The 23699-nt window shown below is 52.8% G+C and overlaps 1 protein-coding gene across 7 annotated transcripts in view; it reads left to right on the top strand.

Annotated features, from left to right (window-relative positions):
• Positions 1-23699, top strand: part of MPRIP (myosin phosphatase Rho interacting protein) — a 152892-nt gene that overhangs the window by 86806 nt on the left and 42387 nt on the right. For 3 of the 7 annotated variants that reach the window (XM_064378207.1, XM_064378208.1, XM_064378205.1), the window contains exons 4-7: positions 9453-9604; positions 14330-14414; positions 18948-19167; positions 20633-20792. In XM_064378207.1, coding sequence (XP_064234277.1) covers positions 9453-9604; positions 14330-14414; positions 18948-19167; positions 20633-20792 — 617 coding nt within the window. The other 4 variants (XM_064378204.1, XM_064378202.1, XM_064378203.1 and 1 more) reach the window with 2 other exon arrangements.

The raw sequence follows: 23699 nt of genomic DNA, 5'->3' as shown, positions 1-23699 counted from the left end.
ACTGTCCTCCCTTCTTCCTAAGCGTTCAGGGAAAGTTGTTGAACTTGTTGGCTTCTGACCACCACCCTTGCCTGGTAGGAGAGTGGTGATGTGCGCTGAGAAGCAGAGGGGACCACATGGATGTGCCAGCCCAAACCTGAGCCCAAGTCCTGCTTCAGCTTTGCAATATCGTCTGTAGTCTTATGACAGAAGGGAGTAGATTATCACCCCAAAGGGAAATCCCTACACATTAGGCCACTCCTCATTCACCTCGCCCAGCCCTGGCAACCACTCCTCTGCTTTTTCTCTATGGGTTGGCCTTTTCTGAACATTTCACCAAGATGGATTCACACAGTATGTGTCCTTTTGTGACTGGCTTCATTCACTTAGTTTGATGTTTCCAGGGTTCGCTCATGTTGGAGGATGTGTCAAGATTTTATTCTTTTTATGGCTGAGTAAGATAATATTCCATTGCATGAATATTGCATTTTGTCTATTCATTCATCCACTGATGGACATTTGGGTTGTTTCCACCTTTTGGCTATCCTGAATTATGCTGCTGTGATAGATTTGTGTACATGTTTTTGTTCGAGCACCTGGCTTCAGTTCTTTGGGTATATATCCAGTAATTGAATTGTTGGATCATATGGAAACTCTATAATTTTTTGAGGAACTACTAAACTTTCCCATAATAGCTATATCATTTTACAATCAAAATGAAGCCTATATTTACTATCATTTTACATTAGGAAAACTGAGGCTCACAATTTGAGACTTACCCAGAATCACAGAGCTAGTGAGTGTGGAGTTAGGACTTGACTCCAAGGGTAGGCTATTCTTGGCTAGAGAGCTCTGAAAACAGAAAGCTTAAAGTCTATCTTAGATCTCAGAACTTCTGCAGAAGGAAACAGCTGGGAGAGCAGTGGTTTGTGGCTCCAACTCTCTCTTCTGTCCTGGGCTGATGGAAGCCCCATGAGCTGGTCTCCCCAGCCTGGGTGGCCCTGGCTGGCCAAGGCTACCTAGGGTCCTGGGAGGCTCATGGGGGCTGTGTGGCTGGCCCAGGTCATGGGGTGGTCTCCCAGCTCTTCTTGCTACAGCCAAATTGCTTCTAGGAGCCTCATCTAACAAATTACAAGCCTCTCTTTTGAGAAGGTTAGGGTTTGGTGACCACTCCAAAGGCCATCAGGTGTAGAATGGGCACCTAACTCTTGGCCCAAAGTCCCTCCGGGGCTGCAGGACCCTCCCTAGGGTCTGCCAGGTTGTAACATGCAGATGTCATGTGGGACACCTGAAGGATCTGGAAGAGTGCAGAATCATGGCTCCCTTCCCAAGGAGGTGATATGACTGGAATCAGACCTGGCACCTGAGGACAGACACTGGGATGAGGGCTCAGCCCAGCCTAGGGGCTGTTCCATGTAGCCCCGGGAGGCTACAGTATGGAAGATGATTGTGGAACTGCCCTTTGAACCACACAGGCTGTGGAATACACCAGGACTGGCAGTGACAACTGGGAAGAGGGAAGGGAATTCTGCCTGGCGGGTACCTGCTCCGTCCCTTTGTCAGTCCCTAGGTATGGTTGGCCTAACACTTCTCTGAGTTGTGGCACAGAGACCAGGCAGAAGCTTTGCTTACTCCAGGTCTGCATGGGCTTGTGACCCCTTTTCTGAGGCTCTTTACAGTTTTCTCAGATAACCTAGGCTTTGGGGATATCTGTCTGCAGAGAGTGCTGCTCACTGGGGAGGTCTGCAGCCCCGGAGGGACTTTGGGCCAAGAGTTAAGTGCCCATTCTACACCTGATGGCCTTTGGGGTGGTCACCAGCGCCTCCTCAAAAGAGAGGGGCTTGTGATTTGTTAGATTGCGCTCCTAGAATCAGTTTGGCTGCAGCAAGAAGAGCCAGGAGACCACCCTTGACCTGGGCCAGCCAGGGCCACCCAGGCTAGACCTACAACACAGGCCAGGGAGACCAGCTCACGTGTTATGCCTCCCAGGATGTGGGTTCTGGGGTCACCTAGGAACTGTACTTAACTAGTGCTCCCCAAGGGCTGTGTTCCTTCCTGAGAAAATTCTGGAGCCAACCTCCTGAATTCCAAAGAAAGGAAGCAGCCAGACCAAGTCTGCAGCACAGCCCACCAGCCCAAGGGAGGAGGGAGTTGGTGTTCCTGCCTAGCGCTGTCTGATCAGGCCATAGCTCAGTGAAAGGCCAGAGTGAAGGCAGGGCCGTGCAAGTCTCCATGTGGTCTGGGCAGGGTGGCTCTGCCTGCAGTTTCTCTGATAAACTTAGGCATAACTTTGTGCAAACAGTTGAAAAGTCCAGGGAGGAAAGATGCCAAGGAGAGAGGGACAAGGGTGCCAGTCAGAGAGGACCAGACTTGTTCTGGCTGGCCCCACAGAGCAGCATGTCCCGTAACCACTTGGATCCCCAGCCTGCAGATCTGGAGGTCGGGACAGTGATGTGCCTGTCTCCTGAAGCTGTCGTCAGTACCTACAACTACTCAGGACCTGACCACAGTGAGCAACCTGGAATTGCTGGATGCACTTCCCGCTTCTCTGGCAAGGCAATTCCCTGTGCGTTCCCTGGAACAGGCTGAGCCACCTGTCCCTGGCAGTGTGCAGATGAGCGAGGTGACCACTCAGCACCAAGGTTTTCAGGCAAAGCTTTTCATACTCCTGCTGTGGTTCACCGTGCGTATGAAAAAATAATAAATGCACTGCACGTGGTAGAAATGCTGACTCACCATTTCCATTTCATGTGCATGTGTGCACTTGTGTGTGTGCTCATCATGGTGTGAATGCTGTGTTCCTTGTGGGCCTTGGTTGGATGAGTTTGTGAAACACGCTGTCTTAGGACTTCAGGCGTTGGGGGACGTCAGGCTTCACCCTGGAATACCCTTTATGACCTTGAGATTTTGGGGATAATTCTTTGCCCTGGGGAAAAGCTTTGTTTTTGTGGGTCTCTATTTTACAGTCTGAATGAGGGATTAGGGGATAAAAGGAAGACTCCCACCCAGGTCTTACATGTGACTGGTTTTATAATAGCAGCTGCCTGATAACACCAAACAGCCCCTCACTGTATTTCTGCTTGCTTTCCTCTTGCTTCTCTCTGGCTCTTAGAAGCTTGTCTTCCCACACTTACTGGGTCAGTAAGAAACAGGCCAGTTTTCCCAAAAGTGCGCCTGCTTGGGCCAGGGGTGTGGTGGAGGGTCCCTAGGTGGAGAGCCTGCTGTAGCTATATTATCCTAACCTAGGAAGGTCTCTCTGGCCTCTGACAGATGCCCTGGCTACAGTGCACAGAGCTTCCAGCCTCCTGTGGGCCCGTGGACAGAGAACAGGCAGAGGGAGCAGGGTGTGCTGATCTCTTTGGAGAGAAGCCTTTGTCCTGTGTCGTCCTGTGTCCTCCTGCGTAAACAATCTGCAGCCTGTAGCAACTCTGCCCTCTTAACTGGGGTAGAGTGGAGCCCAGAAGAGGACCTGAGGCTTCAGATAGCTGGAGGGCTATGTGGCTGCTGAACCCATAACTTAGTGACATAGTAGAGTCAGTGTCCTACGGAGAGCACCTATCTTTTTTTTGGAAAATGAGTCCAGCAAAACTAGGTGAAACTTAGCCTCCTAGGAAACCTGAATTCCTGGCCTCTGGAGGCATAGAATTAGGTCAGGGAGCTCGTCAGAGCTGCTTTGCTGATGGCGTAAGAGCTGAAGCATTCCCTCTGGCTGGATTTGGGTTACAGTCTAGATATTTGCCCTTACTCTCACAGCACAAGGTTCAGGCCTAGCCAGACATAGATGGGTGTGACCTACCCTCCTAGACAGAGGCAGGAGAGGGGAGAGGTGCTGGCTGAGGGGCTTCCTGGAGCCAATGGTTGAATCTGCTCCAGCCTTATAAGCACTGGAAATGCTGCTGAGCGCAGAGCAGCAAGGGGACCAGCTCTGGAACCAGAGTGCCTGGGTTTGAATCCTGGCATGGTTACTCCCTAGCGTTGTGACCTTAGATCTAAATTACAGTCCTGTGTTGTTTAATGACAGGCACACATCCTGAGAAATGCATCCTTAGGCAGTTTTGTCCTCGTGTAAATATCCTAGAGTGCGCTTACACAAAGCTAGACAGTATACAGCTTACTGCACACCTAGGCTATGTGGTAGAGTCTATTGCTCTGAAGCCATAAACTTGTACAGCACATACTGTACTGAATACTGTAGGCGGTTATAACGCAGTGGCAAGTATTTATGTGTCCATATACAGCAAAAATAGAGGGCCCTGTTGACTAACACTGTATGCGGTGCGTGACTGCCCTTAGCTTCTCAGTGGCCTACTCCCTTGTCTTTGGGATGGGGGTGACAGTAGTGCCTGCCTCACAGTGTGTTCGGAATGTTGAGTGAGAGGACACAGGGGAAGAGTTTGCAGCAGTGCCTGGTATTCGGGGCATGAGTGCAAACATGAGCAGCGTTGCGCTCTGCACCCGTGCTGGTGGTGTCATTGCTGCTTCCCCCATCGGTGGCAGTGGGAGGGGGAACACTGCGTTACGAGACTTAAAGGGAGCCATTTTCTTTCCTTTTCTTTTCTTTTTTTTTAAAGTTCAGGGGTACAAGTGCAGGTTTGTTACATAGGTATACTTGTATCATAGGGGTTTGTTGTACAGATTGTTTTGTCACCCAGGTATTAAGCCTAATACCCATTAGTTACTTTTCCTGATCTTCCCTCTTCCCACCCTCCACCCTCCGAAAGGTCCCAGTGTGTATTGTTTCCTTCCATGTGTCTGTGTTCTCATCATTTAGCTCCCATTTACAGGTGAGAGCATACACTATGTGGTTTTCTGTTTCTGTGTTCATTTGCTTAAGATAGTGGCCTCCAGCTCCAACCATATCCCTGCAAAGGATATGATCTCATTCTTTTTAATGGCTGCATAGTATTCCATGGTGTATGTATATCACATTTTCTTTATCTGGTCTAGATCATCGATGGGCATTTAGGTTGATTCCATGTCTTTGCTATTGTGAACAGTGCTACAGTGAACATTGGTATGCATGTGTCTTTATAATATAACGACTTATATTCCTTTGGGTATATATGGGATTGCTGGATCAAATGGTATTTCTATCTTTAGGTCTTTGAGGAATGGCCATACTGTCTTCCACAATAGCTAAACTAATTTACACTCCCAGCAACAGTGTATAAGCGTTCCTTTCTCTCCACAGTTGAAGGTAGCTACTTTCATAGCAGGTCCTCAGTATGTACCTGGACCTCTCTTCCAAGAGTGCTGGTTAGAAGCAGGGCATAATACAATTTAAAAAGTTAGTCCCAGTCGGGCGCGGTGGCTCACGCCTGTAATCCCAGCACTTTGGGAGGCCGAGGCGGGTAGATCACGAGGTCAAGAGATCGAGACCATCCTGGTCAACATGGTGAAACCCCGTCTCTACTAAATATACAAAAAAATTAGCTGGGCACGGTGGCGTGTGCCTGTAATCCCAGCTACTCAGGAGGCTGAGGCAGGAGAATTGCCTGAAACCAGGAGGCAGAGGTTGCGGTGAGCCGAGATCGCGCCATTGCACTCCAGCCTGGGTAACGAGTGAAACTCCGTCTCAAAAAAAAAAAAAAGTTAGTCCCAGGCCCTCACACAGTGCTGGTGGGAATGTGAAATGGAACAGTCACTTTGGGAAATAGTCTGGCAGCTCCTCAGAGTTAAACATATAGTTTCTATATGACCCAGCACTTCTGCTCCTAGGTACACACCCAAGAGAAATGAGAGCACATGAACACTGTACAGGAATGTGCACAGCAGCACTATACACAGTAGCCAAAAGATGGAAATAGTCCAAATGTCCATCAACAGATGAATGGATACACAAAATGCTGTATAGCCACACAATGGAACATTATTCAGCTGTAAAAAGGATTGAAAGACTGACAGATGCTATAATGCGGAGGAACCTCAAAAATATGCTAAATCCTTGAAAATATGCTAAATGGAAGCCAGAATTTTCCATTTATACAGGGTATCCAGAAGAGGTACATCCACAGAGGCAGAAAGCAGGTTGCAGTTGCTGAGGTCGGGGCAGGTGTCAAAGGAAAGTGACTGAATGGTCCAGGTGTTTTCAGGGGATGATGGAAATGTTCTGCACTTGATTGCTTTACAGCTCTGTGAACATGATGCTAAAAGCCATTAAACTGTACTCTTTAGATAAATTATATGTGAATTATATCTCAATAAAGCTGTTGTTAAAAAGAAAAGTTAAGCCAGGCACGGTGGCTTATGCCTGTAATGCCAGCACTTTGGGAGGCTGAAGCAGGCAGATCAGTTGATGTCAGGAGTTTGAGACCATCTTGGCCAACGTGATGAAACCTCATTTCTACTAAAAATACAAAAATTAGCTCAGCGTGGTGGCATGCACCTATAGTCCCAGCTAATCGGGAGCCTGAAGCACAAGAATCGCTTGAACCCAGGAGGCGGAAGTTGCAGTGAGCAAAGATTGCACCACAGCACTCCAGCCTGGGCGACAGAGTGAGACTCTGTCTCAAAAAAAAGTAAAAAAAAAAAGAAAAAAGAAAAAGTTTACCTGGAGTTAGTATCAGAGAAAAAAACCCACAAAAACGAAAAGTTAATACCAGGATTAAATAAAAATGAGATCATCTGATTAAAAGCAGGAAGTTTTCCTCCTTCATGGAAATAGATTGGGCTCTTCTTTGATAACTGTTATTTACCCCCATTTGCTCTCCTTTCTTCGTGTGTGATAGGGTTAGGTGATGCCCACCTCACAGTAAGTAATGTTGAAGAGATTATAACTGTGAGATCTTGACACACAGGTAGTTAATTGCTAATTTCCTTCAGCCCTGGCCCAGCTTGGCATGTTTTTGCCTTTTATTAACGTTTCTGAAATCCTTTTTGGAAGGAGATAGAACCCTCATTTTATACATAAGGAAACTGAGGCCTAAACAGGTGGAGACATGGTAGACATTTTTTCATACTCGGTGAGACTGAGAGACAACCACGTTCAGCGGCAGAGCAGGAGCTTTGGCTGGGGGCCAGGTGTCCAGACAAACGGGCTTCAGGGACAGTGAGCAATTTGGTGACACTGAACCCTGGAATGGTGGCCTCAAAGTGGGGCCTGTGCTGTGCCTCCAGGGGCCCAGTGGATGATCCCATGAGAAGAAAACATTGGAATTTCTGTTGATATATTCCGTCTAACGTGTGTGTGCACATGCGTGCACGCTCATGATAGACTGGCACCATGGTGTGGATACACAGCTCATCCAGGGCCTGCACTGTCAGCATTGTGAGACCACTGTCGCAAGGACCAGGGTGGGAGTCAAAGACCAGAGAGGAAGGGCTGCCTTAGGAAAGCCCCTCTGCCTCCACAGTGGTTCCTCCATGATGGCTCACTCTGGTACCCGCGTGCACTGGGCACTTTACTGCTTCATGCCATCCAGTCCTCACTGTGGTCCGTGGAGTTTCCTCAATTAGCAAGTAAGAGAGTCTACCTCAGAGAAACAGGATGCCTTGTCTGGGGAGGTGAGGGCGGGTTGTGCTTTTGCATGGGGATTTTGGGCTCTAGAGGGAAGTCAGAGCAACCCTTCATTTGCCCAGAGGGTTCAGGCAGGCACCTACACCATGCCAGGAGGCCCAGGATGAGAACTTCTGTCGAATAGAGTAAAGGGGCTGGAGCTGGAGAGAAGAGATTGGGAAGGCTATGACCCCTGCCCTGGGTGGGAAGGCCCACCTGTCCTGTGGCTGTGGCCATAGCACTCAGTATGGGCCTCCCCAGTCAGAAGATGGCAGGGGGTTGGATGCAGGCCTCCTGGACTAACGTAAAGATAGGGTCCGAGGCTGCCTCCTCTACCCTCTCCTCCTCAGGAAACACCCACTGCTTGGTTGCAGAGCAAACCCACTTATCTCCCTTTCCTGGCTCCTTCTCAAGGACCCTCCAAAAGTGTCTGGAAGAGGCACCTGCTGGCCACTCCACTGATGGAGAGAACACTGAGCTAGGCTTGAATGTGGCTCCTCCTCATGTCCCCCTAGGGTCAGTGTTGAGGCAGGATGCCAAGGGTGTTTGCTGAAAGGGTGAAACCACTGAAGAGGCTTTCCTGTGAGCTCAACCTCCATCCCACCTGCTATGCCACCTCCATTCTGAGCTGGGCCCACAGGGCATGGCTGAGCCCAGAGACCCCACAGGGAAAGGCTTCTTAGAGCTGGGCACTTAACCATGGAGAAAAGAGCCAGCAGCCACATAGGCAAGGGCTGTGCAAAGCCAGCAGCCCTCGGGTCTGGCTCCTGCAGGCAGGCATCAGGGGGTGTGGAAAGAGGTGGCAAGTGGATCAGAGGAATTAACAGGAAGATCACAGGAACTTGAGCTGGAGGGACAGGGAGGTTGCACCTAACCTGCATCTGACAGAGAAAGAAGGTTGGGGGTGTGGAGAGTGGTTGGTCTGAGCTCAATGTGGGCACCAGACCCAGCATCCTGCTCTTCAGACCAAGCCCCCATTGACTGTCGGCAAGGAGCTTGAGGCTGGATGGTGGTAGGAACCTTCTAAACTTCTGGGTAGAAGGCAGCCCAACTGCAGCCCACCCCTCAGATGTGTCAGAAGCGTCTTCTGTTTCTTCAAGAATGAGACCAAGGAAATGGTGGGCTGTTGAGGGTGCTCGGTGGAGAAGCCAGCAGCTGCCCAGCAGTGGGGTGGAATCAGTGCAGAGGGTGTTAAGGACAGGAGCACCCCTCGTGTGCTGGTCATAGCGACCCATCCGCTTTCCCAAAGCATCCTTATGTTGGGAGAGTAAGAAAGAGGCCAGAGGGCACAGGGCTAAACAAGTCTAGCTCTTCGCCTCAGTAGGGATTTCTTACAGGCTTCCTTTCCTGCTTTTGGTTTTCTGTCCCTAATTTCAGTGTCTAACAGCTTTTGTTATGAGAAAAAAATGTCACTGTTTGCCATGCCAGAGCTGGCGTGGCAGCCTTTGCTGGACTCGGCTCTGGCCCTGGGAAGGTGCCATGGACCAGGCTGCCGGGTGTGCTCCTTGGCCGCCTCTAAAGAACGCATGGTGCACCCACCCCACAGCCTGCTCTCAAGGATGTGGCTTCTCTCTGGCCCCTCCTTGCCTCTAAAAATAACCCTGCTATTTTGAAACTGCCTCCTCTGGAGCTTTTTCTTGCTTCTCTATGGGATCAGCAGCCCCTCTGAGACCAGGATCTCGGCTGCCCCTGTCACCCCAGCTGTCCCCACCTTGTCCTCGCCTGCACACCTCCTCCAGTGCAAGTGGGATATTGCTCTCCATGTAGGAGGGGTGTTTAACTGGGTGTCCTCTGGAGAAGGCCAGACCTGTTCCCATCTACCCTGAAATGAGCACAAAGGAAGAGGAATGGGGCTGGGGCGAGGGAGAGCGCACCTGGGGGCCCCACAGGCTGGGAGGGTCAGGAATGGCCTGAGGCTGTGGGACGTCTATGGCCCTGTTGGCTGGCCTCTGGGTGACTCTCTGCCCCCTTCTTGCAGCCCACAACCCTGCCTCAGGGTACCATCAACATGAACCAGTGCACAGATGTGGTGGATGGGGAGGGCCGAACGGGCCAGAAGTTCTCCCTGTGCATTCTGACGCCTGAGAAGGAGCATTTCATCCGAGCGGAGACCAAGGAGATAGTCAGCGGGTGAGTCTGCTGGCACTGTGGAACGAGGCGTCTCCACCTGATGCGGGGCCGATACCAAATGGGCCACGTGCTCCTGTGGCGGTGTCGATGTTGTCTGCTTCCTTACGCACTTCTATTCCTGGGCTCTGTCTGTTCTCAGAGACAGAGATCCGCTGAGATCCGCTCAGCACACTGGAAACCAGGACATGTGCCATTCCACCTGCAGACTCTGGGGGCCCCTCTTGGCTCTGGCCACCTTACCCTCCTTGGGCCTCTCCACCTTCACACTCACCACACCCCCAACTCACCTACCTCTCAACCTGGAAGGGGATCAGTCTCCGAAGCACATGACCTGGGCACACCCTCCCCCGGTCTGGGTGACTGCTCTTCCTTCCAGGGTGGGTGCTGGGCTCTACACCTATGAAAGCACCAGGTTATCTGCTGTGTCCACGTGTCTCAGTGATGGCAGGGGCAAGGGGTGTCTCAATTACATCCCCAGCACCTCACACCCGGGCCACTCTGCTGCCACTGCACAGACTGATTTCTGTGAGTGGAGAGGATGAATAAGTCTCTTGCTCACCCAGGTCCCCTGAGAGTAGCAGACCAGCTCAGGTTGAGAAAGCCCATAGTCTAGGGGCCTGTGCACTGTGTTCCTGGGCCCAGGGCAGCATCTGCCCTCCCAGAGCTCCCAGTCTAACGGGATTCTTTGCTACCTGCATGGCCTGGGCTGTGATGAAAAACTATATGTGGTCCATGCAGGTGAACAGGCTGATTGGGCCTGAGAGGAACTCACAAACTGGATCTCTGAGAATCCCTGTCTTGTTTAAGTCTGAGAAGGAGGCACATGAGTCTAAGAAGCTCTGGGAAAAAGTCAACCTGGGGCTTGCTGGGCCAGGCTGACTAGCAGTACAGAGTAGAGGGATTCAGGAATATGGAACCCTTGGGTTTGAACATATGGACAACTCAGAACACCAGGCTTGCTTTAGTCTCTCAGCTGCAGCCTGGCCAAGCCTGGTGAATAAGCACAGCCTGAAGTCCAGAGCCACATGGCCAAGGCGTCCAGGAGCCAGTGCTGGGCCCCAGGGCGCTCTCTGCTCAGGTATGCCCTCCCCTAGAGTCCTTCCCTGGAGGAGAGGCAGGTTTGCATTTCTGAGCACCTGGACCCAAGCTGGAGGAGCACTTGTGTCTCCCCTGATCTTAATCCAGAACCATATGATCAAGAATGTCAAGGGCTTCTGAAGAGTCCTCATGATACAGTTGAGAAGACCCAGGGCCTGGAGATGGGAGCCTGGCCTAGGGCATCTTCTGTACTTCCTGGCTCACACCTGTTGCTGGTGCTGGCCTGGCAGGACACAATTGAGGCTCCCTCTGCCTAGGTAGCTTCCCTAGGAAACCCTCACCGTTTCCACAGGAGCTAGGTCCCAGAGAGGGTGTAGGTAACAGGTGGGACAGATGGGATTTCTGGGTCTCCAGGGCAGGCTGGGGAGTGTCTGGAGCAGGGATGGTTCTGGGACCAGGCCAGAGAGGTATGTGTTGTACCATGTGGTATGAGGAGAGGGTGATGTTTAGCATTTGAACTGCCTCCAGCAGGCAGCTTAAGTCCTGCCAGAGGTCCTCACTCCATCCTGAGCCCTCTACTTCTCTGCTCTCTTCTGTTGCATGTTCAGGCTTGCCATACGCATGCAGCTTGGGTAGACAAGATCATTAATGCACCAAGGTACCAGGTACACATGGTATGGGGCCCCATGTGTGTGGTGGCTCAGTGGCATATCCAAAACCAGAATACACTGCCCAAGGCTCTTCTCCTTCCCGTTGCCCTGGTTGTGGGCCATGTTAGTTCGCATCCAACAGGCAGGTTCTCACGTGGCAGCCTGCCCTGGGCTCCTGGCAGCCACTTTCTCACCTTCTCACAAGCTGGGATGCTCCGCTGCGTGAGAAAGTCAGGTGTGGCCTGTGCACCCTGAGGACAAGTGCTTTTGCCACCACCTCCCGTTCCTCTGTCTCCTGCCCTTGCTGACAGCCGCCTTCCTCTGCTCCCTCTCTTGCCTCCCTCTGTTGCCAGTTATAACTCCTCTGCCCAGTAACTTCATCCCTAGGCTCTGGAGCGCCATTTTGGGTCTGAGCTCTCTGGTCACATCAAAGCTGGTCCCTAAGGAGGTGCAGATACTTCCACCAGGCAGGTGGGTTAGGGACAGTCCCACCCAGCCCTCTTCCCAAGTCTTCTTTGCATAGCCCTGACAGCTGCATGGGATGCCAGGTCTCTCCTGGGCCTGGGTGGAAGAAGTTGGCAACTCTTTCCAGTTCCCACTTCCAGGATGCTGGGCTATATTTTACACAGCTCTTTTAGATGAAGTGGCATTTGGGTAGGAGTTGCCAAGGGAGCTCTTCTGTGCTCAGCTGGGTGAAGTCTGAACTTCCCTTCTCCCTGCCCTGCCTTTTAACCTTACCCACTCCCCTGTTTTCATTCATCTGGGCTCTACCTTCCCCAGCTGGAGAGCCCCAGCACCTACCAGTCCCATATTCACACTCACCTCTCTCCTCTCTTCTTGGGTTTGTTTTGTTAACATTTATAATACATCTGGATGATGTTAGATGCTTCCTACTGGACTTCCGTGAGAAATCCAAGTGCAGAGGACACGTTCTATCGTCTGTTGCTGGACCCTGCATCTCTGTGACTCCAGCCACAGATTCCAGTCTGAACAGAGACTAAGATGCATAATGGGACTGAGGCCACATGGGACACCTGCTGTCCTGGCTCCTCCTGAGTCCTGGGCTGCTGGAGCCAGCCCAGGAGAGCTCAGCAGCTCACGTAGTCAGCAGAGTGCCTGCAGTGCAGCTTTCTCCCCTCCCCTCCAGGTTCCAGTCTGCAGGGGTATGGGGTAACTGGCAGGGTTCTGCACCTCTGGCATGCTCCACACCTCAGTGAAATTTTAAGTGCAGCCTTCTGCAGGCACAGTCCCTCAGAGTGCTCAGGAGAAGTGGTAGCTGCCATGGCAGACCAGAAGGACAAACCTTTTTAACCCCATATGCCTTGTGAGCACCTCACTTGTATGAGTGAAGCCCCTTCCTGGGACCTCTGCTCCCAGCCAGCCTTGGTGATAAGTGTGACCAAGGAGGAGAGGGGCTCAGGACCCTCAGAAAGCCCACCTGTCTGCTGGCTTTGCAGATGATCATGCCCTCCTTTCTTGTTTTGGGGCCATGGGGGAGTGACCCACAGGACCTGTGGCTTGGCAGTGCAGGTATTTATTCATCCTCAGCAAATCCAGCATCACTGGCTGTGTGCTGAGCTGGGCTGAGGGTGGCCCCTCAGCTCTGTTGCTTTGGTTCCCTGCATTGAGCCTGGCCTCTGCAGCTACTAGCTGTCAACAGCACACCCATCCTGAGGCTGTCTCAGAAGCCAGTGACTGTGACTGACCCTCCCTTTGTCTGTGTGTCCCTCCTTCCCTCCTTCATTTTATCTTTTCTCTCTCTTCCTTTCCTCCTTCCTTCCTCCCCTCCCTCCCTCCTGCCCACCCTCTTCCTCTCTTCCCTTCTCTATCCCTTTTCCCCTTCCCTCCTCTCCTCTCCACCTCGAATTAAAGAAACACCTTAGCACGAAGACTCGAGCTGTTTTCCTGCTCAGGCTCGGTGTGCTGCTGGGTGCTGCACCCGTGTGATGTCTAGCAGGGTGCAGCAGTGCAGACCCTCCCATCCCCAACCCAAGCCCAGGCTGCCAACAGGCCCAGCACAGACCCTAGTGTTGGAGGAAGACCTGGAGCAGTGTCTTCTGAGGCTCCTTCCACTCTGGAGAGGACACTAGGGCTGCCCTTGCACAACCAGGCCCAGGGCTGGATCTGGGGCTTCAGAGGCAGGACCTACACTGCTCTCCACTCCTCCCACCCCCGTCCTCCAGCTTCCACAGGACTGGCAGGCAGCTCTAGCAGGGCAACTGCTGTTAGTTCCTTTGTTTGTTGTAAAAATCTGTATGGTGGAAGTAGTCGTTGTAGTGCCATGATCTGATCTAGCTCCTGATTTTAGAAATGAGAAGATTGAAGCTCCAAGGGGCAGGGAGCTACCCAAGATTGTGGTGAGATGGTGGCAGAGCCAGATCCAGAGTCCTCCTGCTGGCAGCACCTGCTCTTGCTGTGCTCCCTTGCTTCACCCCTGGTGCTTATCCAGAGTGAACTTCCCATACACAAGCCCTGATGGGGTCCCTGGGCAGCTCTGCCCAGGCTTCCTCAAAGCCAGGGTAACCAGCACTCTCCCTCTACAGGGGCTGTGGGAGTTCAGCACCCACCACTCCAGTCCCTTGAGGGGACCCATTGCAGGAACTTGGCCAGCACAGCTCCTAGATTCCCGCCTCAAGGCCAGCACCTGCCTCTGTTGCCCTAAATGGCTCCCAGTCATACCTGATCTGTGCTCTCACCAAGTCCACTCTGGGAGAGCAGTGTTAGGGCAAGTCCAGGCCCTGGATATAGGTCAGTACTGGAAGTTACACGTCCTGTGGTCTGAGGCCCATGGCCAGGCCTGGCTTTTCTGCTAGCACAGAGCCTGTGTTGTGCCCTGAGCCTGCTGTGGTTGTGGCAGGGTCATCGTTCAGGCTTCCTCTCTGGGCACTTCTGGCCCCAGCGTAGCAGTCTCTCACTGGGGATGGTACCCTGCTCTTCTCAGTACCCAGAGGCCTGGACCACCCCGGCAAGGGCCAGGGCTTCTAGTCCTCAAGTGCCAGGGTCTTACCTGGTACTTTATCTCCTTTTGTCTTCCCAGGTGGCTGGAGATGCTCATGGTCTATCCGCGGACCAACAAACAGAACCAGAAGAAGAAACGGAAAGTGGAGCCCCCCACACCGCAGGTAGGCAGTGGGTTTGCCAGGTGCCATCCCCTCAATGGAGCCAGGGCTTGGGAAGAAGTGAGGGCTCCCTGGAGGTTAGAGAATGAGGACATAGGCCAGGGCTGAGGCAGTCATCAACCCTGCACATCCTTGCTGTGGGCTGCACAGCAGGGACTGAGCCACAGGGACCCACAACAAGGACAGGGTGGCCTGCTGGTATGCTCTGGGGCTGCCCAAGGGAAGTTTCCAGCCAGCCAACAGTACACAGCTGTGACCCCCTCTCCTCGCTGTTCTGCTGGCAGCTGGGGAGGGGCAGCATGGGCAGCCTGCAGCCACAGTCAAAAGGACTCTGCACCCACAGGTGGCCCTGCAGGCAGCCAGATGCAGTAGGATGGGGAAGAGAGTCCTGGAGTATCGTGGCCCATAAGGAGCTCACAGGGGCCCTTGCTCCAACTCCCATGTGACCTGAGCAGGGCATGGCTGGCTGGGGTGGTCCCTCTAGGCCCAGTTCTTCCTTACAGGCCACAATCCTCCTTCCCTCCCTGGCCAGTGTGCAAGGCTCAGAGCGTAGAAGGGTCCTGCACTGCCTCACCACACTCCCCACGTTCCTGGGGCCGTGGAGGAATGAGGTAACCTTTCTAAGCCTCAGTTAATTAGCTTGCAAAGCGGGCCTGTTGCTGCCTAATTGACAATATTGTTGTGAGCATGAAAGGAAGTTTTAGACTGATTATGGGTGCTCAGTAAATGTAATTCCTTTCCCCTCTGTACTATACACTACTGTTCCCAAGCGCTTTGCTTTGTCCTGAGCCTCATAGTCACCCTGAGAGGGAGCAGAGTAGGGTTGGGGGTCCCTTGGGCATCACAAGGCCAGAGGCCCACAGAAGTAAAGAGAGCCAGCCACGGGCTGCAGAGGTGGGGAGCATGCACTGGCCTGGGCCCCCTTCTCCCCTCAGCCCCTTGGGCTGCCCTTGGATGTGCCTGCCCTGGGCTGCTGTATTGGCCCTCCTGCTGATGGAATCAGCCTGGACCACTCTCAGTCCATGGTCATCCACCCTCCATCTTGGGGTCAAGAAGGGAGGTGGGGGCACCCAAGCCAACATCCACTGGAAATGAGATGTAGCTAGCAAGAAATCAGCAAAAAATACAGAGTGCTTCTTGGAGACAGAAAATAAAGCCTCCTGCTGTGGAACAGCAGTTAATACGTAAATCCCCCAAAGCTGCCTGGTTTGAGAGAAAAAAAAAACACAGGCAGAATAACAGTGTTTAGGGTTATGCTGTGTTTCCATGGTGATGCCTTGGAAACAGTGCAGAAGCAGAGCTCCTGCCTCCAATAAGGTAACTCCATGTGAAGAAGCTGCTCTCATCCGAGGCCAGGGAGCTTGCTTACTCTCCTTCCCTCATGACACCCAGCTCCCAAAACAGCTAGCCATGACCAAGCTTCAGCTTTTTGGTTGGTAGAAGGGGCCAGCCACATGATCCCAGGGTGGGTAGGTTATCCACTTCCCTGAGGTCTCAGAGTCTGGAACACAGGGGTCCCAGCCTTCTGCACTCAGCCCACTCCTGAGTCAACCTTGCAGAGTCTCTCCTTTCTACCCCTTGGTCCTGAGAGCATGCCATTTGAGGCTGCTTGTTTCCAGAAGCTTTGAACTTTAATCAGGAACCATCTCTTTGTCAAGGCAGTCTTGTGGGGGTGACGTGGGGGCACTGCAAAGGAGCAGCAGGGATCGTGGTTGAGATGGGGTCTCTGGATAGGCCTCCCTTCTGCATGCAGCCTGATGCTAAAGGCATTCTCCAGGCCTAGGATGGGGCTGGGGGTAAGCTTCACACCTTCAGAGCACCTGTAGAGGTGAGAACCCAAGACTGTATACTTGACTTCCTTCTCCATGGCCCAGTGTAGGCCAAGGAGAGTTTCATTCAAACTGAACCAGTGGAGGGCTTGAAGCATTGACTGTCCACTGTGCCCAGTAAGAATTAGCTTCTGCCCTTGAGGAACTCAGGTGGGACCTTCTGGAAGGTTCTGCTTCCAGAAGTTGGGGCCAAGGATTGCACTACAGGGGCAGCAGACAGCTTTTCAGCTGAGGGCAGGGGTCTCAAGAGAGTCTAGGGCTGAGAGAGGAGACTGGCTTGGCCCTAACCACAGCTTCCAAAGCCTGTGGTCTGAGAAGCACGGGCTCCAGGGAGCGGCTTCTTACTCAACTCGCGTTAGGACTCAAAGAAGGAAAGAGCCTAGAGCAGAAGGAAACGATGACCCATGTAGGTATGAAGGGCAGGAAGGATGGAAACAGGCGGAAAGCCCAGAGTTGTGTTTCTAGCCAGGTCTCCAGGCCCCAGGTCTCCACTTCTCAAGTGGACCTGAGGGAGGCCAGCTCCTCCATCTCCCAGCCCCCCAGGTTCTTCTGCTTTTCTCTGGCTTTCTTCTGAGACCTGTAGAACCACAGGCCTCAGTGTGAGCCGAGACAGCACCACCGGGCCCACATGAGTGTCTCCTTCCTTAAGAATGCTGTTTTTTACTGGGGTGCCTACTGCCACCCCCTACTCCAAGTCAGAATCCTTCCTTCCCATCGGTTGCCCTGCTCCATGTTCCTGTTAGGGAAGTGGGGAGCCTTCTGAAACACATGCAGAGAGAGGTTCCTGCTTGGCAAGCAGGGCTCTAGAGCAGCTTTTGCTTTGGGGAAGCGCTGCTGCCAGGGTGGGCAATTCGGGTGGTTCTGCATCCAGCACAGCTGCTGGTTTCCCATAGGTAAGCATCTCAGGGTGCTGTGTTTGCTGCAGGGACAGGTGGTCCTAGGGTGGCATCCCCATGGGTCATTGGAGCCCTTGGGAAACTTGTCAGGAGAAACCTTCACTGTTTGCCTCTGAGAAGCTGGCTTCTTCTGAGGAAGTCTTCAGCCTGGGATTCTGTCTGCTGGTGGCCCTGAGACAAGTAGGCAGTCAGGTGTGCATCCTGGGTCTGTGGGAAGAGCCTCCCTGCCTTTATCCTGTACATGAGGCCTGGAATCCTTGCAAAAGTGCCAACAGCTTTGGACCCAGAGCCCCACCCAAGGCAATGTCCCCCAACCCCATGGCCTTGCTGCTTCTGGGGCACATGGTGGAAACACTCACACCCCCATGCTGCCCCTCACTGGCTCTGCGTGCATGGGCCCACTGCCTCTGCTCTCAGCCCCTGTGGCCTTCCTTGAGAGGTAGATGGGTGAAACTGGATGTATGGAGCCCAGCCAGGCTATTAATAAATAGCCTAATGGTGACGCTGCATCTGCAAGTGTGCACACACACATGCATGTAAAGAACGTGTGTCATCTGCAACCCTCTCCAAGGGTCCAAGCCAGAGAGGGACTAAGGTGGATTTCTAAAAATGAGGCTTGGCCATCAGGATAGAAGTGGGAGTTGGGCACTTGTATATCATGCTCTTGTCTTTTGCAAGAGAGCTCAGATGTGCTTCACTTCTGGAGAGGGGCCAAAGCCATCCTCTTGGCAGCCCTCTAGGCAGGGTTGTTGGAGCCCGGGTTGTGACCTGGTACTGTGGAGCAGCTAGGGATCACAGCCCTGCTGTTGTCTGGACTCTGTGTCTGCCTAAATGCTTCCCCAACAAATGCTTCTCCCTCGGGGAGCAATACCATTTCTACAGCCTGGAGAGATTGGGGATTGACACTCTTTCCATCTTGGCTACTGGCTTGTATCTAGCTTGTGCATATATGAGCTTGTGAGTGTGAGAGAGCATGTGCATGTGAATATATATTTGCATTTGTGAGTGTGTGCCTGTGTACAGATTCAAGTCGGGTGTTTGGTGTCTTTGTCTGTTCTGTCTGCTATAATAAAATACCACAGACTGGTCAGCTTATTAATAATATAAATTTTTCTCACAGCAGGCTGGTTAGTCTAAGATTAAAGTGCTAGTACTTTAGGGATCTAGTGAGGGCCCCTTTGCTGGTCCTCAGATGTTAGAAGGGGCAGGGCAGCTCTCTGAGGCCTCTTCTATGAAGGCACTAATTCCATACATGAGGCCCCACTCTCATGACCTAATCATCTCCTAAAGGCCCCACCTCCTGATAACCATCACCCTGGGGGTTAGGATTTCAACACATGAGTTGTGGGGAGACACAGCATTGAAACCATAGCATTTAGTTGCATCTGATGACTCTTCGCTTCACATAGCGTCTGGGCATTCCATTTTAGCTTCTTAGGAGCAAAAAACAGAGGCTGGATAAGGCCACAGGGCTGGCCCAGACTTGGGTGCTGTGAACTTGTTCTTGCATTCACCATAAGGATCTACAGATGATGCTGGATGTGTCTCAAGGGTGTGTTCTCTTTTCTCACTCTGTTCTGTCTCATCTTATTCAAGTCTTGTATGCCTAGGAATGACAGATTTCGAAGCAGCTACTGTGGTCTCACTGTGAATGCCTGGCCCACTGTTACAGAGCACTGTCTGAAGATTCCAGCTCCCTGAGATTGTGTAGCTGGCCCGGGTGCCCCCCATAGCTGGACAGCCAGCACGTGTGACCCAGCCTGGGCTATGTGCTCCTGCACCTGCATAGACACCACTCTCTCCTCCTACAGGAGCCTGGGCCTGCCAAAGTGGCTGTCACCAGCAGCAGCAGCAGCAGCAGCATCCCCAGTGCCGAGAAAGTCCCCACCACCAAGTCCACACTCTGGCAGGAAGAAATGAGGGCCAAGGACCAACCAGATGGCAGCAGCCTGAGTCCAGCTCAGAGTCCCAGCCAGAGTCAGCCTCCTGCTGCCAGTTCATTGCGGGAACCTGGGCTGGAGAGCAAAGAAGGTGAGCAGGGGCCAGGCTGGCCTGTATGCACTAGAATGGCCCTCCCTCCTATCAGGGCTGGCACTGGGGACTCAGCCAACGGCTTTAGAGCCCAGTCACAAGCCCTGGACCTTGATTTCCCTTTGTCCATCAGCCCTATGGGTAGCCCCTGGCCTGGTATGGACTGAGATTCCTGGGCTCCAGTCTTGGCCTTGCCCCTTTTGGCTCCTAAATCCTATCTTTAAAGGAGGAAAACAGCACCTGCTCTGTCAGCCCCAGTTGCTTGTCAGGAGAATCAGAAACATTTTGCAGCAGGGTCTGTGTCAGGCCTCTATCACTGTACTATTGTGTTTCTATGTGCATCCTGCCCCAAGAAGCAGTGGTCAGACAGCTTCATCCCTCTGACTGTCCACATTCTGCCCAGGCCCCTGGCAGAAGGAGGGGAAGGGGTGCTGGGGAGACAGCAGTTGGCATCCTTGTGCCCTGTTTTTTTAGCACTTTGGAATTGCCTGAGCAGGAGCAAGGCTTTTATCTTTGCCTCTATTGTTCCCAGTCCCTAGAGGTCTCTGTAAGACACAGGCTAGGTTTTCCCATCTGTATTTTGTCTAGATTGTTAAAGATCAGTGAGCAGCTGTGGCCAGCCCAGCTTACTCTGGCTGCATGTTTCACATGCGCTCTGGGTGGAAGGTGTCTCAGTCTTCCTCTCGGGCCTATCGATGTTAAACATCTATTCACTCTGTCTTACTTCTGCAGAAGTCCCCTGCCCCTTCCCGCCCCCAGAATGCACTAAAAGACTGAAGGGGACGGGCATGGTGGCTCATGCCTGTAATCCCAGCACTTTGGGAGACTGAGGCCTGTAGAACACCTGAGGTCAGGAGTTTGAGACCAACCTGGCCAACATAGTGAAACCCTATCTCTACTGAGAATACAAAAATTATCTAGGTATGGTGGTGCATGCCTGTAGTCCCAGCTACTTGGAAGTCTGAGGCAGGAGAATCTCTTGAACGCAGGAGGTGAAGGTTGCAGTGAGCTGAAATTGTACCACTGCACTCCAGCCTGGGTAGCAGAGTGAGTGAGACTCTGTCTCAAAAAAAAAAAAAAAAAAAAGAAGACTAAAGAGCTGGTTGACTGTCAGCTTCCCCCTTGATGGTAAGAAGCAGTTGTTGGTGAGTGTCTTACATCCTGAGGTACAGATCTGCTCTCCCAGCCGAGCCCCCAGACTAGACGTGTAGGGCCTGCCTGCCAGCCTGGCTGAGAGGCAGTCAGCTGCAGGGGAGAGATGGATGAGGGAAAAAAGCATGCACGGAATATTTCTCACACATCCATGGTTTTTAACATCTGCCCTTGAGTGGGCTGTGCTGTAAATTAGAGATGGGAGGTAGAAAAGGCCCCTGCTTGGGTCCTACATGGACTTTATAAAAAAAGTCCTCAAAGCAAAGCTGGCAGCAGGTTGAGTGCATCTCCTCCCTCCCACTGTCTCTTCCAGAGGAGAGCGCCATGAGTAGCGACCGCATAGACTGTGGCCGCAAAGTCCGGGTGGAGAGCGGCTACTTCTCCCTGGAGAAGACCAAACAGGACTTGAAGGCTGAGGAGCAGCAGCTGCCCCTGCCGCTCTCCCCTCCCAGCCCCAGCACCCCTAATCACAGGTACAGTTGCCCCGAGTCACCCTCCCGGGAGCTCGGTGGTCCCCTTCCTTCCCCAGGTCCTCGACTTCCCCACCGAATGGTCTACAGCGTCTCCCTCGGCTCCCTGGATGTGGCCAGCCAGCCACCTGCCTACGTGGACTCTGGCAGCACTGGGGGGCGGGGGACAGAGAGACTGGGGAGCACCTTTGCCTTTAAAGCCAGCAGGCAATATGCCACCCTGGCCGACGTTCCTAAGGCCATCAGGATCAGCCACCGAGAAGCCTTCCAGGTGGAGAGAAGGCGGCTGGAGCGTAGAACTCGGGCCCGGAGCCCTGGCAGGGAGGAGGTGGCCCGTCTGTTTGGCAACGAGCGGAGGTAAGGAGCAGGTTAGGGCTGAACAGTCAGATCCACACGCATGCACTCCCACCCATGCACATACACTCACACTCTCTTTCTCTCACATACAGTCCCCAAGCCTCCCTTAGGGGAGCACACTTTCCATTCAGAGCGTAGGGGGATTTTCCCTCTGGGCCCAAAACTCAGCTCTTGCAGCCAAAATGCAGAATTTCTGAGCATCAGAGATCAAAGCCAAGAATAGCAGTTTTCACATCCGTGCCTCCTAGGACTGGGACCTTAGGGTTTCCTGGTGATTCCTGGCTGCCTGCTCCTTGTGGGGCTGGATCTTTTCCTCCTGGGCCATTTCTATTCGCTTAAGTGGCATGGAGGCAGGAAGACCCTAGAGCTACACATGGTGATAGAGGCACTCCTCACTCTGGCAGTTCCAGGGTGGGCAAAGGGCATTGAGAGAGATGCAGGGGCAGACAGTCGTGCCCAGGAAGGTGGGGGATGGGCAGCACAGGTTCCTCTCTCAAGGACATGCTCCATGGATAGCCACAGCCCCAGGAACCCTGAGGCAGCCTGTGAAGCAGCTGAGCACCCAATAGCATTGCTTTTGCCCTCCAAGGGAGCATTGCTTTTGGCCCTCTAAGACCTTGACTGGCTGGAAAGAAACAGTTTGGACAGCCGGGCTTAGGGCAGGGGCCAAGGAGCACAGGTGCAGAACTTGACTGCTGCCTAAAAAGAGGGAGGGGCCATGCCCTGCCCTGCCCTGCCCTGCCCTTGTATGCCAGAGTTTCCTAGAGAACTAGAAAAGAGCTGGATGCCATCTGAGGCCTCCAAGCCCAGATCCAGACCCAAGCGCCCAAGCATGCCTTCGATCAGGCTTACACCCCTACATCTATAAACTGAGGCTTTGCCTTGACAGCAGGGGTCCTCAGCCCAGTTTATGGGTAGACTTACAGACTTCTGAAGGTCCATCATGACCTGCCTCCTCAACAAAACAGTTCCACAGTATATATGGGCACTCTTCTGGGAAGAAAACCGATAGTTTTCATTAGTTTCCCAAGGTTCACTGTCCAGAAAAGAGGTTCAATGCATAGTTCTGGAAGTCTTCTCAGAGCATCCTCACTTCTCCAACGACAACCTTGGAGCTCAGAGTTAGAGATGCTACTGGGAGGGACAGATGAAGGCAGCCATGGGCTCCCATGCCTCAAAGGGCAGGTGGATAGAAGTGTTTTTACCTCCTGTGCCCTTTTCTTCTGAACACCCACATTGGCTGACAACCCACCCACTCTTCTAAACGTCCCAGATGGAAAGGACCTGTGAGCCTGCAGGTTAGTCTCCAGGATAAGGAAGCATCTCCCAGAGATACTGCTCTTGAGAGGAAAATGACACGTTGACTTCCTAAAGAAAGGAAGGGCACCCAAGTGGTTCTCAGCCCCTGCCTGGTGCCCCAGGGTGCTCTGCTAAGCACTTCACTGCCTTAACGTTTCATAGTAGCCTGATGAGGACCTGTTACTACCGCCCCCCATTGTAGACGTGAAAACTGAGGCTCAGGAGTAGTGACTTCTCACAGTGGATAAGCTGGTGCAGATCCCAGTGGGGCCTTAGCCAGGAAGTCCCTGCTCCCATCCTGTGACCCAGGACTGATGCCAAAGGTGCCCTTTTAAGCAATTAAAATATATAAATAAAGGGTTTTGCTAGAGAGAGGAGGAGGCCAGTGGGTGGGCAGGGGAGGCTTCACGCTGGCTGGCAAGCAGGCTGTGTGTCGTCATGGCTCCAGAGCAGGATCAGCTATGTCCTGGTTTAGTGCCAGACCACAGAATTAGCATTCAGCACACCTGCTTGGCTTGGCTTCTTCTCAGAGGAACTCCTTTTGTACTTGTTCTGGTCTCCTGGCCTGGGATAGGTGCAGTCTCTGGGGCTTTGTACTCTGCATGCACTGCCACACGGGGACAGGTTTTCACCCGGTGCTGGCCCTGCCAGTTCTGCATACTAATACTGCAGCATCCCTTTCTCCTGACCCTGGTGACATCTGATTGGCTACTGTCACTTTCCGAGGCCTGCTCACTGGATCCCTAGTAGCTTACCCTGTGGTTTAATTGGATTCCTGTCCCCTAGTTGATTAGAACAGAATCTCCAAATTGGCAAGAGATTGTCCACAGCTGCCTGGAATGGCAGCCACAACAGGTGTGCCCAGGAGCCAGACTGCTGGGACCACAGAGTTGGTTTTTTGACAGGCCACAGTCATCTAGGCAGGCCTGTCTGAACCTGACCAGCTGTGGGCTTCTATGTATCTGCTCCTCAGACTTCCAGAGTGTTTCTTGGATAATGAGTCACCTCTGACTGCCAAGTAGGGGAAGCTGTGGTCCTGGTTGACCTGCTGGTGACTGGCAGCAAGGCCAGCTCCCCATGTAACCCTAACCCCCCTGCCCTCAGCACAGGGTTTTGTGCCCTAGGAACCCTGGAGCTACAGGGTGCAGGCCCAGTTTTCTGTGCTGGCCAGTAAGGCACTTGCTGTCCCACCTGCAGTGCTTCCAGGACATCAGTTAGTAACTTTGCACCTACCCCAGTAGATCATGGCAGCCA

The sequence above is a fragment of the Aotus nancymaae genome, unplaced genomic scaffold, assembly GCF_030222135.1.
Source record: "Aotus nancymaae isolate 86718 unplaced genomic scaffold, 86718_ANA_hifiasm-v0.15.2.pri h1tg000018l, whole genome shotgun sequence".
Classification (NCBI taxonomy): domain Eukaryota; kingdom Metazoa; phylum Chordata; class Mammalia; order Primates; family Aotidae; genus Aotus; species Aotus nancymaae.
The sequence above is the reverse complement of the archived record's forward strand: the minus strand, read 5'-3'. Positions and strand labels throughout refer to the sequence as shown.